The sequence below is a fragment of the Oncorhynchus masou genome, chromosome 15 (assembly GCF_036934945.1).
Source record: "Oncorhynchus masou masou isolate Uvic2021 chromosome 15, UVic_Omas_1.1, whole genome shotgun sequence".
NCBI classification, from domain to species: domain Eukaryota; kingdom Metazoa; phylum Chordata; class Actinopteri; order Salmoniformes; family Salmonidae; genus Oncorhynchus; species Oncorhynchus masou.
The window spans coordinates 16,737,814-16,752,990 of record NC_088226.1 but is presented as its reverse complement, the minus strand read 5'-3'; the positions used below and the strand labels follow the sequence as shown (position 1 = coordinate 16,752,990).

The 15,177-nt window shown below is 44.4% G+C and overlaps 1 protein-coding gene across 3 annotated transcripts in view; it reads right to left on the bottom strand.

Annotated features, from left to right (window-relative positions):
• Positions 1-15,177, bottom strand: part of LOC135555770 (supervillin-like) — a 42,982-nt gene that overhangs the window by 25,682 nt on the left and 2,123 nt on the right. For 2 of the 3 annotated variants that reach the window (XM_064988491.1, XM_064988492.1), the window contains exons 2-3: positions 2,198-2,890; positions 320-354 (exon numbers count right to left, since the gene is read on the bottom strand). In XM_064988491.1, the coding sequence (XP_064844563.1) occupies positions 320-354; positions 2,198-2,532 (370 nt within the window). In that variant the 5' untranslated portion in view covers positions 2,533-2,890. Of the gene's footprint in view, positions 1-319; positions 355-2,197; positions 2,891-3,203; positions 3,742-15,177 lie in introns of those variants that run through there. The other variant, XM_064988490.1, reaches the window with a different exon arrangement.

Below are 15,177 nucleotides of genomic sequence, written 5' to 3'. Positions count from 1 at the left end.
AGAGCAAGAGAGAGCACATGCTCTTGTTTGTCACTGTGTTAAACATTAACACTGGCAAGCCACACAGCACTATGCCTGTGACCCCCCCCCCCCTCTCTCTGTCCCTCTCCGTTTCGCTCTCTCTCCGTGTCTCTCTCTGTGTTCCTCTCTCTCTGTGTTCCTCTCTCTCTCTCTGTCCCTCTCTCCCTCTGTCCCTCTCTCGCCCCACTCAGTTAACACAGAGGCAGTACAGAGGCTGTACAATAGGCAATGGATCAACCGTTTGTGTGTGGCAAAATAAAACAGGCCATGTGAGAGCCAGGTGGGTGGGGTTTGGTACCTTTAGCGTTCTCCTCTTCCTCTGCTTCCAGCAGCCTGTGGGACAGAGACAGAGAGAGAGACAGAGAGAGAGAGAAAGAGAGAGAGAGAGAGAGAGAGAGAGAGAGAGAGAGAGAGAGAGAGAGAGAGAGAGAGAGAAAATCAACACGAGGTCATTGGCAGAAACATGCACACAAGACAAAAGATGAGAGGAGTTTGACCATGCCCATTCCTGCCTGGTGTAATTCTCTCTTTTCACTCTCTCTCTGATGTCTGTGCGGGTTACTGTATCTCACACACAGGGTCATATCTGCATGCTCAACAAAGCAACACTGTTCATGTCATGGTTGCTATTAAGCGCCATGAACAGATGCAAACATACATGCAAATCATGCCTCTTGCCAGTGTACCAAGACCAAACTATTTCAATAAATAACCACGAGGACCACCAAAAGCGATGCTCCGATATGAGAGGACAGCGAATATCTGGGAAGCATTTACATGCACGCAAACCATTATCACACACTATCAAAACAATCAGCAAAGAAAAGAACCACGGCAATGGCACAAAACACTGCAAACCTCTCCACCTGAAGAGTAACCAAACTGGGGCCCCAGGCTTGACCTGCATGCTCTGATACGACATGGTTGATATGGCTGGCCTCAACACACAGTCCCTACCCGCCGCTCTCCTGCACCTCACAGGCTGTGATCGGCTGTGTCCTGAAGCGCTCGTTGGTTTTGCCGCCTGACACCCCAGGGACATAGCGACGGGTGCGCCGCCGTCCCCCCTCCGAGCCCGGCTTTACAGCCAGGTCAAGGGAAGAGGCCGCGCGGCCACTGTCAGGACTACTATCCCCAACCACAGAGGAACAGGGTGAGCATCGGGAGAGAAGGGGAGAGAGAGATGAGAAAAAAATCTCCAACCGGAAGCAGTGGGACAACTCCCACTGACACACACCGCAGAAGCATGCAAACAGAAAGAAATAGAAGACTGAAGCCCACACAGATTCAGAATAACAAAACACACACACACACACACACACACATAGGCCGTTTCATGCAGGAGACCCTACACTTTCTCAGGCTGTGTTCCAGTCCCAGTCTGCTGCAGCAGGGCACACCTCAACTGGCCCACCGACACCCGCGTTTGCAGCTGGGCCGCGTCGGGTCCAGGGGTGCCTGGGGGAGCTAGGGGCTCCACCCCACTCAACACGCCGGCAGAGTCAGAAGAACACTTCCTGGGGGCGGGGGAGGAGGGAGATGGGAGAGAGGTGGAGTACGGAAAGTGGCAAACTACCACAACTCCACCCATTCCTAAAGAGCACCCCTGACAAAGTATTTTACCTCTTAAAGGAAAGGGAGCCCAGGTCAGGAGGGTATAAAAGACACATGGAGGAATCAACAGGATCTCTGCTGTACTAGTACTGCAATGACGCAGGGAGTCGGGTTTAGCTCGCTCCATATGAATGAGAAACAAAGGCCATAGAGCACAGGTGAACCCTGACAACTGTTTTACGAGGCTGAAAGGTCACAGGATAGAGTTTTCACTGGAAACAGAGCTTGGCGACTGGAAGGGGATTGTTTTAAGAGGTGGTTACACATAATATGGTTGTTTCTATTCATCAATCTGTTGTTAGGGAACAGGGAAAAGAAACATGGCCTGATACTGTATAACACAGCAATTCACTGGCCAGCAGGCATACCTGCATACTTTCAACATAACTAGGTTCAGTGGTCTGAGTCAGCATGTGGAGTGACATCACAGACAGAAACAAAGAAAATTGTCAGTGTCTGCCACCTGTCTGCTGCATCACTCTTTGTTTACTTGTCTTCCTGATGCGGTTGAGACGGATCGTCACTACTGATTGGCTAATGGCTACACATGGAAGGGACTCACCTTTGGAGGTATGTTGGGTCTGCAGCGGTGTCTGCCTCAAAGCCGTTGGAGAATCTCCGAGGTTCTGACTCCAGAGGGGTGTTGCTCTCCATGTGGAGGTCCCTCCGGCCACCCTCCGGCCCCCCCGCTCTGCCGTTCAACCCCCCAGAGAGGGTCCTGTCTGTGGAGGGAGGTGCGCTGTCTGAGTTCATGAGAGTCCCATCCCTCCTCACCCACTTGGATGGGAGCTCCTCCATGTTGCCATAGAGTTCTTGCAGCTCCCGCCTCCTCTCGGCCTTGTAGCGGGCGATCCGCTCCGATCTGGGCTCCAAGTCGGGGTTCTCAATAGTGTCCATGCTGCCTGTTCCACTTCCTGTCTGTCCGTTAGTCAGAAGGTCTCAGTAGGTCTCCTTTAACAATGGCCTGGGCATTGATGACTCAAACCTCAAGAGACTCCCTCCCTACGTCACTTCTCACCTATCAGACACCAAATGATAAATGGATGTTCAAAAATCAATTCCTCCTCCAGTAAGTTAGTGTGTGCTCCAAACAACTGCAGGCACCAGTCAGATATCCTAATGTGCTTCACCAATCAAAAAGTCCAAAGTTGGCATGTGGAACCAATCAGCAACTCCGTCGTTGGCATTGGGAATGTCTTCTTCCAGTCAGCAGGCTGTCAGACAGATGAATCCTTCCTTTGAGCTCATCGCACTGCTGAGACAGAGGGAGCAATAGAAACATCAGCTAACTGCGCCATCCCACTTTCTCAATCAGTTAGCCACACATTCATTCCCTACCAGTTGAATAACTCATTCACCGTTTGTTTCACATCCGCATGTTCTTCATTAAGTCAACCACCGCGACATAAACAGAGCACCAGCCTACAAGTGCACTATTAAATCAAATAACATGTCGCTATGATGACAACAACAACAACAACAAAAAAAAAGCTAAAGAATTTACAGTCGCCAGAATTTACACAAGTCTCTCTCAATTCCACATCGCATCGGACCAAAACAAACCATACCTAGTTGAAATGTCCCTTATAAAATCAGCGTCTTGCTTCATCTCATTTTATAGCAGCTTGCCATCTGTAGGCAACCAGCTACATTATAGTTGCCCCCTCTTTTCCTTCCCATGCCCCTGTCGCCCGTCTCCCTTCTCTCCTCTTTCCTGCTGAAGCCCTGTAAGTTGACCTGTTGTAGGCTGCTCTGCAAAGCAGAAATCTCCCCTTGCACTGAAACCCTATACTGCCAGCCAGCCAGCCAGTCAGCTCCACTTCAGTCCTACAGTACATGGCTGATTGTCTGCAGGTTGGACAAGATCAGTCCCTCCTGCTTTCAACGTTAGTTAGTGCCTTCCTATCTTAGCGAGCTGAAAAGTTGGAGACACTGTCCGGCAAGCAGTAAGTTCACCAACAAAACTAAATATTGCATTTACAAAGTAAATAATATTTCAAAGAGGTATAGTTTGCTGGTTGTTCAAACCCAATCATGGTTCATGTAGGCTACAGCATTCTGATCCTCTACCAATAACATGGTACTAAACATGTCATTGGGAATGTATGTCCCTCGAAATATCCCTGAGCAGGAATGTCCATAATCACTCATCTGACAGTCTAATGTCTCTCTCAACAAGCAAATACATGCAAAACCTCCATCCTGGTTACTAGGTTGCCTGGCTGTTTGAACACAAACAAGGATCTGAACCACTAAACATACAGTTGAAGTCAGAAGTTTACATACACTTAGGTTGGAGTCATTAAAACTTGTTTTTCAACAACTCCATAAAATGACTTGTTAACAAACTATAGTTATGGCAAGTCGGATAGGACATCTACTTTGAGCATGACACGAGTAATCTACCCAACAATTGTTTACAGACATATTATTTCACTTATAATTCACTGTATCACAATTCCAGTGGGTCAGAAGTGTACATACACTAAGTTGACTGAGCCTTTAAACAGCTTGGAAAATTCCAGAAAATTATGTAATGGCTTTAGAAGCTTCTGATAGGCTAATTGACATCATTTGAGTCAATTGGAGGTGTACCTATGTATGTACAGTGCCTTGCGAATGTATTCGGTCCCCTTGAACTTTGCGACCTTTTGCCACATTTCAGGCTTCAAACAAAGATATAAAACTGTATTTTTTTGTGAAGAATCAACAACAAGTGGGACACAATCATGAAGTGGAACGACATTTATTGGATATTTCAAACGTTTTTAACAAATCAAAAACTGAAGAATTGGGCGTGCAAAATTATTCAGCCCCCTTAAGTTAATACTTTGTAGCGCCACCTTTTGCTGCGATTACAGCTGTAAGTCGCTTGGGGTATGTCTCTATCAGTTTTGCACATCGAGAGACTGAAATTGTTTCCCATTCCTCCTTGCAAAACAGCTCGAGCTCAGTGAGGTTGGATGGAGAGCATTTGTGAACAGCAGTTTTCAGTTTTTTCCACAGATTCTCGATTGGATTCAGGTCTGGACTTTGACTTGGCCATTCTAACACCTGGATATGTTTATTTTTGAACCATTCCATTGTAGATTTTGCTTTATGTTTTGGATCATTGTCTTGTTGGAAGACAAATCTCCGTCCCAGTCTCAGGTCTTTCGCAGACTCCATCAGGTTTTCTTCCAGAATGGTCCTGTATTTGGCTCCATCCATCTTCCCATCAATTTTAACCATCTTCCCTGTCCCTGCTGAAGAAAAACAGGCCCAAACCATGATGCTGCCACCACCATGTTTGACAGTGGGGATGGTGTGTTCAGTGTGATGAGCTGTGTTGCTTTTACGCCAAACATAACGTTTTGCATTGTTGCCAAAAGGTTCAATTTTGGTTTCATCTGACCAGAGCACCTTCTTCCACATGTTTGGTGTGTCTCCCAGGTGGCTTGTGGCAAACTTTAAATGACACTTTTTATGGATATCTTTAAGAAATGGCTTTCTTCTTGCCACTCTTCCATAAAGGCCAGATTTGTGCAAAATATGACTGATTGTTGTCCTATGGACAGAGTCTCCCACCTCAGCTGTAGATCTCTGCAGTTCATCCAGAGTGATCATGGGCCTCTTGGCTGCATCTCTGATCAGTCTTCTCCTTGTATGAGCTGAAAGTTTAGAGGGACGGCCAGGTCTTGGTAGATTTGCAGTGGTCTGATACTCCTTCCATTTCAATATTATCGCTTGCACAGTGCTCCTTGGGATGTTAAAAGCTTGGAAAATCTTTTTGTATCCAAATCCGGCTTTAAACTTCTTCACAACAGTATCTCGGACATGCCTGGTGTGTTCCTTGTTCTTCATGATGCTCTCTGCACTTTTAACGGACCTCTGAGACTATCACAGTGCAGGTACATTTATACGGAGACTTGATTACACACAGGTGGATTGTATTTATCATCATTAGTCATTTAGGTCAACATTGGATCATTCAGAGATCCTCACTGAACTTCTGGAGAGAGTTTGCTGCACTGAAAGTAAAGGGGCTGAATAATTTGGCACGCCCAATTTTTCAGTTTTTGATTTGTTAAAAAAGTTTGAAATATCCAATAAATGTCGTTCCACTTCATGATTGTGTCCCACTTGTTGTTGATTCTTCACAAAAAAATACAGTTTTATATCTTTATGTTTGAAGCCTGAAATGTGGCAAAAGGTCGCAAAGTTCAAGGGGGCCGAATACTTTCGCAAGGCACTGTATTTCAAGGCCTACCTTCAAACTCAGTGCCTCTTTGCTTGACATCATGGGAAAATCAAAAGAAATCAGCTAAGACCTCAGAAAAAAAAATTGTAGACCTCCTCAAGTCTGGTTCATCCTTGGGAGCAATTTCCAAACACCTGAAGGTACCACGTTCATCTGTACAAACAATAGTACACAAGTATAAACACCATGGGACCATGCAGCTGTCATGCCGCTCAGGAAGGAGACGCGTTCTGTCTCCTAGACATGAATGTACTTTGGAGCGAAAAGTGCAAATCAATCCCAGAAAAACAGCAAAGGACCTTGTGAAGATGCTGGAGAAAACAGGTACAAAAGTATCTATATCCACAGTAAAACGAGTCCGATATTGACATAACCTGAAAGGCCGCTCAGCAAGTAAGAAGCCACTGCACCAAAACCGCCATTAAAAATCCAGACTACGGTTTACCTGCACATGAGGACAAAGATCATACTTTTTGGAGAAATGTCCTCTGGTCTGATGAAACAAAAATAGAACTGTTTGGCCAAAATGACCATCGTTATGTTTGGAGGAAAAATGGGAAGGCTTGCAAGCCGAAGAACACCATCCCAACCGTGAAGCATGGGGTGGCAGCATCATCTTGTGGGGGTGCTTTGCTGCAGGAGGGACTTGTGCACTTCACAAAATAGATGGCATCATGAGGTAGGAAAATTGTGGATATATTGAAGCAACATCTCAAGACATTAGTCAGGAAGTTGAAGCTTGGTCGCAAATGGCTCTTCCAAATGGACAATGACCCCAAGCATACTTCCAAAGTTGTGGCAAAATGGCTTAAGGACAACAAAGTCAAGGAATTGGAGTGGCCATCACAAAGCCCTGATCTCAATCCTATAGACAATTTGTGGGCAGAACTGAAAAAGCGCGTGCAAGCGGGGAGGCCTACGAACCTGACTCAGTTACACCAGCTCTGTCAGGAGGAATGGGCCAAAATTCACCCCACTTATTGTGGGACGCTTGTGGAAGGCTACCCGAAACATTTGACCCAAGTTAAACAATTGAATTAAAGGCAATGCTACCAAATACTAATTGAGTGTATGTAAACTTCTGACCCACTTGGAATGTGATGAAAGAAATAAAAGCTGAAATAAATCATTTTCTCTACTATTATTTGGACATTTCACATTCTTAAAATAATGTGGTGATCCTAACTGACCTAAGACAGGGAATTTTTATAGGATTAAATGTCAGGAATTGTAAACTTCCGACTTCAACTGTATATAAATAATGACATCACCACATTTGTATTCTCAATCAGTAGGGACTTGAGCCATTTGCTTGGCTGCCAAAAATTGGTGTGAGTGGTGTTCTGAAATGGCTAAATGTTAGCGTCAGCATTCCTGTCCCTTTCCCACCACAGCTGACACACAATGGGGCCTATGGAACAATGAGCAGAGAGAGCTATGGGACTCATAGGACTTAGTACAGTAGAGCTACTGCAGGCCTAAAGGGCACCGTGTACTCTGTGGTGGTCTGTAACAGTCATGGTTTCACCATATACAGATAAACACAGACATCGGTTACACTATAGATACATCGCTTGCTCTGGGAGTATTGGGAATGGTGTGTGACAGAGTGTCTTCCAGATTTCAAGCGTGTATATGGAAGACATGATTGACTTAAATTGATTTGGATACACCCCTGACTTTGACTACAGCTCTCAGACAGTGTGAGCAAGCGACTAACATAGAGCCAGGTGGATCTCCAAATCTGACGTGTCGCAGACGACAGCAAAAGGCCACGCACCGAAAGCTGAGCTGTCAGTCGCATTGATCCCTACGGGACATCAAGATCAGAAGGGCAGCTGTGTTTGTGTGCTAAGTCTGTGTATGTGTGTGTGCTCACGTGTGTATGTTTGTGTATGTGAGGTCAAGTTCAGCGCAACCACAAAATTGACTACCACAAGAATAGAGACAGCTTGGTTGGTATAGCTCTACCTTCCCAAGAGTAACAGAGGGCAAGATGAGAAACATCCCAATACCATGTAATTGAGTGAGAGTAAGACAATGAAGACGGAGACAGAGTGTCCATCTTTTTGGCAGACTGGTGCAGAGGTCATGTCACGGGCTAGGCAGGGCTAGATTGGGTGAGAGAGATTGGTTGCCATTGGAGCTCAGCATGGATCATCAGTCCCTAATCCAGTAACACTAATAAACAAGCTTGTTCTAAAGCACCAGGAAGAACAGACTAGTTAGTACTCGCTAGGAATACACAGCGCAATGATACTGTTTTCACTATTTGCCAAGATAAAGTTGAATCAACTTGCAAAAGTAAGTTCACAGAGAGGTTTTAATGAGGTAAAACGGAAGGTATCATATCTCCCCGCATGTCATTGTAAACAGAGCTGAGGTGAAGTAGTCACGGACACCATCTTTTATGTCCCTCTTTCACCCCAGTCCCACGCTGACCCTGAGGACACACAGGGCATTGAACAAACAGCTTTAATGTACACTATATATGCAAAAGTACACTACAGTTCAAAAGTTTTGGGTCACTTAGAAATGTTCTTGTTTTTGAAAGAAAAGCAAAAATGTTTGTCCATTAAAATAACATCAAATTGATCAGAAATACAGTGTAGATATTGTTAATGTTGTAAATGACTATCGTAGCTGGACACTGCAGATTTTTTGTGGAATATCTACATAGGCGTACAGGCTAATTAATCATTAGAAAACCCTTTTGCAATTATGTTGTTCTGATTAAAGAAGCAATACAAATGGCCTTCTTGAGACTAGTTGAGTATCTGGAGCATCAGCATTTGGGTTCGATTACAGGTGCAAAATGGCCAGAAACAAAGACCTTTCTTCTGAAACTCGTCAGTCTATTCTTGTTCTGAGAAATGAAGGCTATTCCATGCAAGAAATTGCCATGAAACTGAAGATCTCGTACAACGCTGTGTACTACTCCCTTCACAGAACATGCTGGCCTTCTTGGCAGAGTTCCTCTGTCCAGTGTCTGTGTTATTTTGCCCATCTTAATATTTTCTTTTTATTGGCCAGTCTGAAATATGGCTTTTTCTTTGCAACTCTGCCTAGAAGGCCAGCCTCCCGGAGTCACCTCTTCACTGTTGACATTGAGACTGGTGTTTTGAGGGTAGTATTTAAGGAAGCTGCCAGTTGAGAACTTGTGAGGCATCTGCTTCTCAAACTAAACACTCTAATGTACTTGTCCTCTTGCTCAGTTGTGCACCGGGGCCTCCTACTCCTCTTTCTATTCATGTTAGAGCCAGTTTGCACTGTTCTGTGTTCTGTGCATGAATGCATAGTACAAACTGTAAAGTTTGGTGGATGAGGAATAATGGTCTGGGGCTGTTTTTCATGGTTCGGACTAGGCCCCTTAGTTCCAGTGAAGGGAAATCTTAACGCTACAGCATACAATGACATTCTAGATGATTCTGTGCTTCCAACTTTGTGGCAACAGTTTGGGGAAGGCCCTTTTCTGTTTCAGCATGACAATGCCCCTTGCACAAAGCGGGGTCCATACAAAAATGGTTTGTCGAGATCAGTGCGGAAGAACTTGACTGGCCTGCACAGAGCCCTGACCTCAACCCCATCGAACATCTTTGGGATGAATTGAACGCCGACTGCGAGCCAGGCCTAATCACCCAACATCAGTGCCCAACTTCCCTAATGCTCTCGTGGCTGAATGGAAGCAAGTTCCTGCAGCAATCTTTCAACATTTAGTGGAAAGGCTTCCCAGAAGAGTCAAGGCTGTTATAGCAGCAAAGGGGGGACCAACTCCATATTAATGCCCATGATTTTGGAATGAGATGGTCGATGAGCAGGTGTCCACATACTTTTGGTCTTGCAGTGCAGGACAGTGGCAGCTCCTGAATGGAGGACGGCACATATTAATGGCTGGAAAGGAGCAAATGGAATTGCATCAAACACGTAGAAGCCATGTGTTTGATACCATTCCACCTGTACAGCTCCAGCCATTACTGTGCTTGGCCCTACTGTGCTTGGCCCTCCTATGTTGAACATAATAAACGGCTCTCTATCCACCGGATGTGTACCAAACTCACTAAAAGTGGCAGTAATAAAGCCTCTCTTGAAAAAGCCAAACCTTGACCCAGAAAATATAAAAAACTATCGGCCTATATCGAATCTTCCATTCCTCTCAAAAATTTTAGAAAAGGCTGAAGACAAACAATGTATACGAATTGCTTCAGTCTGGTTTTAGACCCCATCATAGCACTGAGACGGCACTTGTGAAGGTGGTAAATTACATTTTAATGGCATCGGACCGAGGCTCTGCATCTGTCCTCGTGCTCCTAGACCTTAGTGCTGCTTTTGATACCATCGATCACCACATTCTTTTGGAGAGATTGGAAACCCAAATTGGTCTACACGGACAAGTTCTGGCCTGGTTTAGATCTTATCTGTCGGAAAGATATCAGTTTGTCTCTGTGAATGGTTTGTCCTCTGACAAATCAACTGTAAATTTTGGTGTTCCTCAAGGTTCCGTTTTAGGACCACTATTGTTTTCACTATATATACCTCTTGGGGATGTTATTCGAAAACATAATCACTGCTGTGCGTATGACACACAGTTGTACATTTCAATGAAACATGGTGAAGCCCCAAAATTGCCCTTGCTAGAAGCATGTGTTTCAGACATAAGGAAGTGGATGGCTGCAAACTTTCTACTTTTAAACTCGAACAAAACAGAGATGCTTGTTCTAGGTCCCAAGAAACAAAGAGATCTTCTGTTGAATCTGACAATTAATCTTAATGGTTGTACAGTCGTCTCAAATAAAACTGTGAAGGACCTCGGCGTTACTCTGGACCCTAATCTCTCTTTTGAAGAATATATCAAGACCATTTCAAGGACAGCTTTTTTCCATCTACGTAACATTGCAAAAATCAGAAACTTTCTGTCCAAAAATGATGCAGAAAAATTAATCCATGCTTTTGTCACTTCTAGGTTAGACTACTGCAATGCTCTACTTTCCGGCTACCCGGATAAAGCACTAAATAAACTTCAGTTAGTGCTAAATACGGCTGCTCGAATCCTGACTAGAACCAAAAAATTTGATCATATTACTCCAGTGCTAGCCCATCTACACTGGCTTCCTGTCAAAGTAAGGGCTGATTTCAAGGTTTTACTGCTAACCTACAAAGCATTACATGGGCTTGCTCCTACCTATCTCTCTGATTTGGTCCTGCCGTACATACCTACACGTACGCTACGGTCACAAGACGCAGGCCTCCTCATTGTCCCTAGAATTTCTAAGCAAACAGCTGGAGGCAGGGCTTTCTCCTATAGAGCTCCATTTTTATGGAATGGTCTGCCTACCCATGTCAGAGACGCAAACTCGGTCTCAACCTTTAAGTCTTTACTGAAGACTCATCTCTTCAGTGGGTCATATGATTGAATGTAGTCTGGCCCAGGAGTGGGAAGGTGAACGGAAAGGCTCTGGAGCAACGAACCGCCCTTGCTGTCTTTGCCTGGCCGGTTCCCCTCTTTCCACTGGGATTCTCTGCCTCTAACCCTATTACAGGGGCTGAGTCACTGGCTTACTGGGGCTCTCTCATGCCGTCCCTGGAAGGGGTGCGTCACCTGAGTGGGTTGATTCACTGATGTGGTCATCCTGTCTGGGTTGGCGCCCCCCCTTGGGTTGTGCCATGGCGGAGATCTTTGTGGGCTATACTCAGCCTGGTCTCAGGATGGTAAGTTGGTGGTTGAAGATATCCCTATAGTGGTGTGGGGGCTGTGCTTTGGCAAAGTGGGTGGGGTTATATCCTTCCTGTTTGGCCCTGTCCGGGGGTGTCCTCGGATGGGGCCACAGTGTCTCCTGACCCCTCCTGTCTCAGCCTCCAGTATTTATGCTGCAGAAGTTTATGTGTTGGGGGGCTAGGGTCAGTTTGTTATATCTGGAGTACTTCTCCTGTCCTATTCGGTGTCCTGTGTGAATCTAAGTGTGCGTTCTCTAATTCTCTCCTTCTCTCTTAATTTCTCTCTCTCGGACTACCTGAGCCCTAGGACCATGCCCCAGGACTACCTGACATGATGACTCCTTGCTGTCCCCAGTCCACCTGGCCGTGCTGCTGCTCCAGTTTCAACTGTTCTGCCTTATTATTATTCGACCATGCTGGTCATTTATGAACATTTGAACATCTTGGCCATGTTCTGTTATAATCTCCACCCGGCACAGCCAGAAGAGGACTGGCCACCCCACATATGCTCTCTCCAATTCTCTCTTTCTTTCTCTCTCTCGGAGGACCTGAGCCCTAGGACCATGCCCCAGGACTACCTGACATGATGACTCCTTGCTGTCCCCAGTCCACCTGACCGTGCTGCTGCTCCAGTTTCAACTGTTCTGCCTTATTATTATTTGACCATGCTAGTCATTAATGAACATTTGAACATCTTGGCCATGTTCTGTTATAATCTACACCCGGCACAGCCAGAAGAGGACTGGCCACCCCACATAGCCTGGTTCCTCTCTAGGTTTCTTCCTAGGTTTTGGCCTTTCTAGGGAGTTTTTCCTAGTCACCGTGCTTCTACACCTGCATTGCTTGCTGTTTGGGGTTTTAGGCTGGGTTTCTGTACAGCACTTTGAGATATCAGCTGATGTACGAAGGACTATATAAATAAATTTGAATTGATTACAACAAGCCCGTCCTCCCCAATTAAGTTGCCACCAACCTTCTGTGATGCAGGACATATTACCTCTCTGATTCAGAAGGGTTGGGTGAAATTGCAAAGACATTTCGGTTGAATGCATTCAGTTGTGCAACTGGCTAGGTATCCCCTTACCAGTGGCGACCCGTCATTCGGGGCAGAGTCCCAAAAATAAAAAGGGAGACTTGCCTGTTTTGCATGTTATTTTGTCACATATCAGTTTGAAAACATATATATATGAGTTAATAAAGCTGCATACAAACATGGTGTCTTTTTTTGTTTTCTTGAGTAAGGCAGCTCCAAAATGCAGGTGTTTCAGCCTAGCTCCGTGCTTTCTGTGGTGGTGGGGCAAGCCAGCAGAAAAATACAGAGTATTGTGTTGGGATTGGCTCAGTGTTTTGTCACTCATGGGGACACTACGTCACCGCCAAGTCTAAGGGTAGACCTCGAAAATTCAAGCCCCTTGGGTGCTGCCACAGAGTTCGATTAGAAGTGCCCATTGAAGAAAGCTACAGAAAAAATCTTAGCTAGCTGTCATCATCATGAATCAGGTCAACAATCTACTGGCAAATCCTTTTTAATCCTTGTCATATTTTAAAAATTTATTTAACCTTTATTTAACTAGGCAAGTCAGTTAAGAACACATTCTTATTTACAATGATGTCCTAGGAACAGTGGGTTAACAGCCTTGTTCAGGGGCAGAATGACAGATTTTTACCTTGTCAGCTCAGGGATTCGATCTAGCAACCTTTCAGTTACTGGCCCAATGCTCTAACCACTAGCCTTCGTGCTGCCCCAATATGAAGAGAAATAATGAACAGAAATTATAGATAAAACGTATCGATGCTCATCAGCCATTGGACATAAACATTACACGACAAGTTGGATATCTCAAAATCGACAATGAGTGGTTTGGAAGGAATCAGTGGCTAACTGCAAGCATTACAAAGCAATCATTAGCCTACTATTCAGTGGAGTGGCTGTGTTTTTTTTAAACCTTTATTTAACTAGGCAAGTCAGTTAAGAACAAATTCTTATTTTTAATGACAGCCTAGGAACAGTGGGTTAACTGCCTTGTTCAGGGGCAGAATGACAGATTTGTACTTTGTCAGCTCAGGGATTCAAACTTGCAACCTTTCAGTTACTAGCCCAACGCTCTAACCACTAGGCTACCCTGCCGTGTGGACCCAGGTCTAAGATTAAATATATTTTTTCCTAGTTTAAAATTATAAACATTCAACATTGGCCATGCTGCCAATTAAGCATGATTTTTGCCGCGCTCAAAACATCTGTTGACCCGGGAACTGCAAAATCTGACTTTAGTGAGTTCAAAATAACTGGGAACTCTGGAAAAATGAGCTACAACTGGGAAAATACTTTTTGAACTTTCATCCAACTCGGAATTGTAAATCCGGAACTCGGACCTCTTTCTCGAGCTACGACCTAAAGATCACTGGCATCATCATGATTCAAATTATTGTTATTTTAATTCCCAGTTGTCTTGAAAGCACCATAAATCCAGAGAACAACAGACTTTAATGACAAAATTTGATGACAAAATCAACTTCCTGTCCAAGTGATCACAGCACAACAAGGTGGGTCCAAAAATATATTGTGTGGCTGCATAAATTATGTAATATGCCAGGGAGATGTGTACTGTAGCTAAGAAAGTAATACTAAGTGTATGTTGTGTAGGAAGCCCATGTGCCTCAACCTAATCATTTGGTTTATTTTCACCTCTTAATTTCGCCTACTGTTCTGACTTGGTGGTGCACATGTCGCCTATAACCGGTTTTGAGAAATATAATCATTGAATATTGTAAGAGTTTTCATTTTCTGCTTATGCCCCCCTTAATTTATCCCACGGTTCTGACTTGTTGTACAGGGAGAACACTGTAAGAACGGCCCATGTTCTGAATTCTGTCGCTGTACATTTCAAAAGTGCTGAACATATAGTTATATTGACTACGTCCGTTCTAGCTCGCTCATTAATGTCTTAATCAAAATTACGGATTGCCTCATTCGTTTGTTGTCCCCTTATGCCATAGTTTGTACATCTCAATTGTCAGTAGAAACTATATTCTTTCAAGCAATTTAGCCATATCAGCTATGGTTTATTTTTTTTAAAGGCAGTAAATGAAGCTGAATGAACTGTCTCGCTGCCAGACAAGGCTCAGCTGATAGCCAGGTGTATCAGGGCTAAGGTGTTGGCACTGCTGTTGGGACAGCTCTATGTAGGTCCTAACAGTTTGTGGGTACCGTTTGTCACCATTATAGTATTGTTTAGTGTTGTGTATTGGCTTTGCTGGCATGCACCACACATTTTAAAGATTTTGCCCCACCAAGATTTACATGCTAAAATCACCACTGCCCCTTATCCTATTAGCATATATGTTTTTTTGTTTAACAGAACTCAAAATGCCCACACAGTAATCTATAATTATTAAAGGATTATTCATAGATAACGTCCATACTAAACCTGTCACGTTCTGACCTTAGTTCTGTTATTATATCTTTGTTTTAGTATGGTCAGGGCGTGAGTTGGGTGGGCAGTCTGTGTTTGTTTTTCTATGTTGGTTTTTGAGTTCGGCAGAGTATGGTTCTCAATCAAAGGCAGCTGTCAATTGTTGTCTCTCATTGA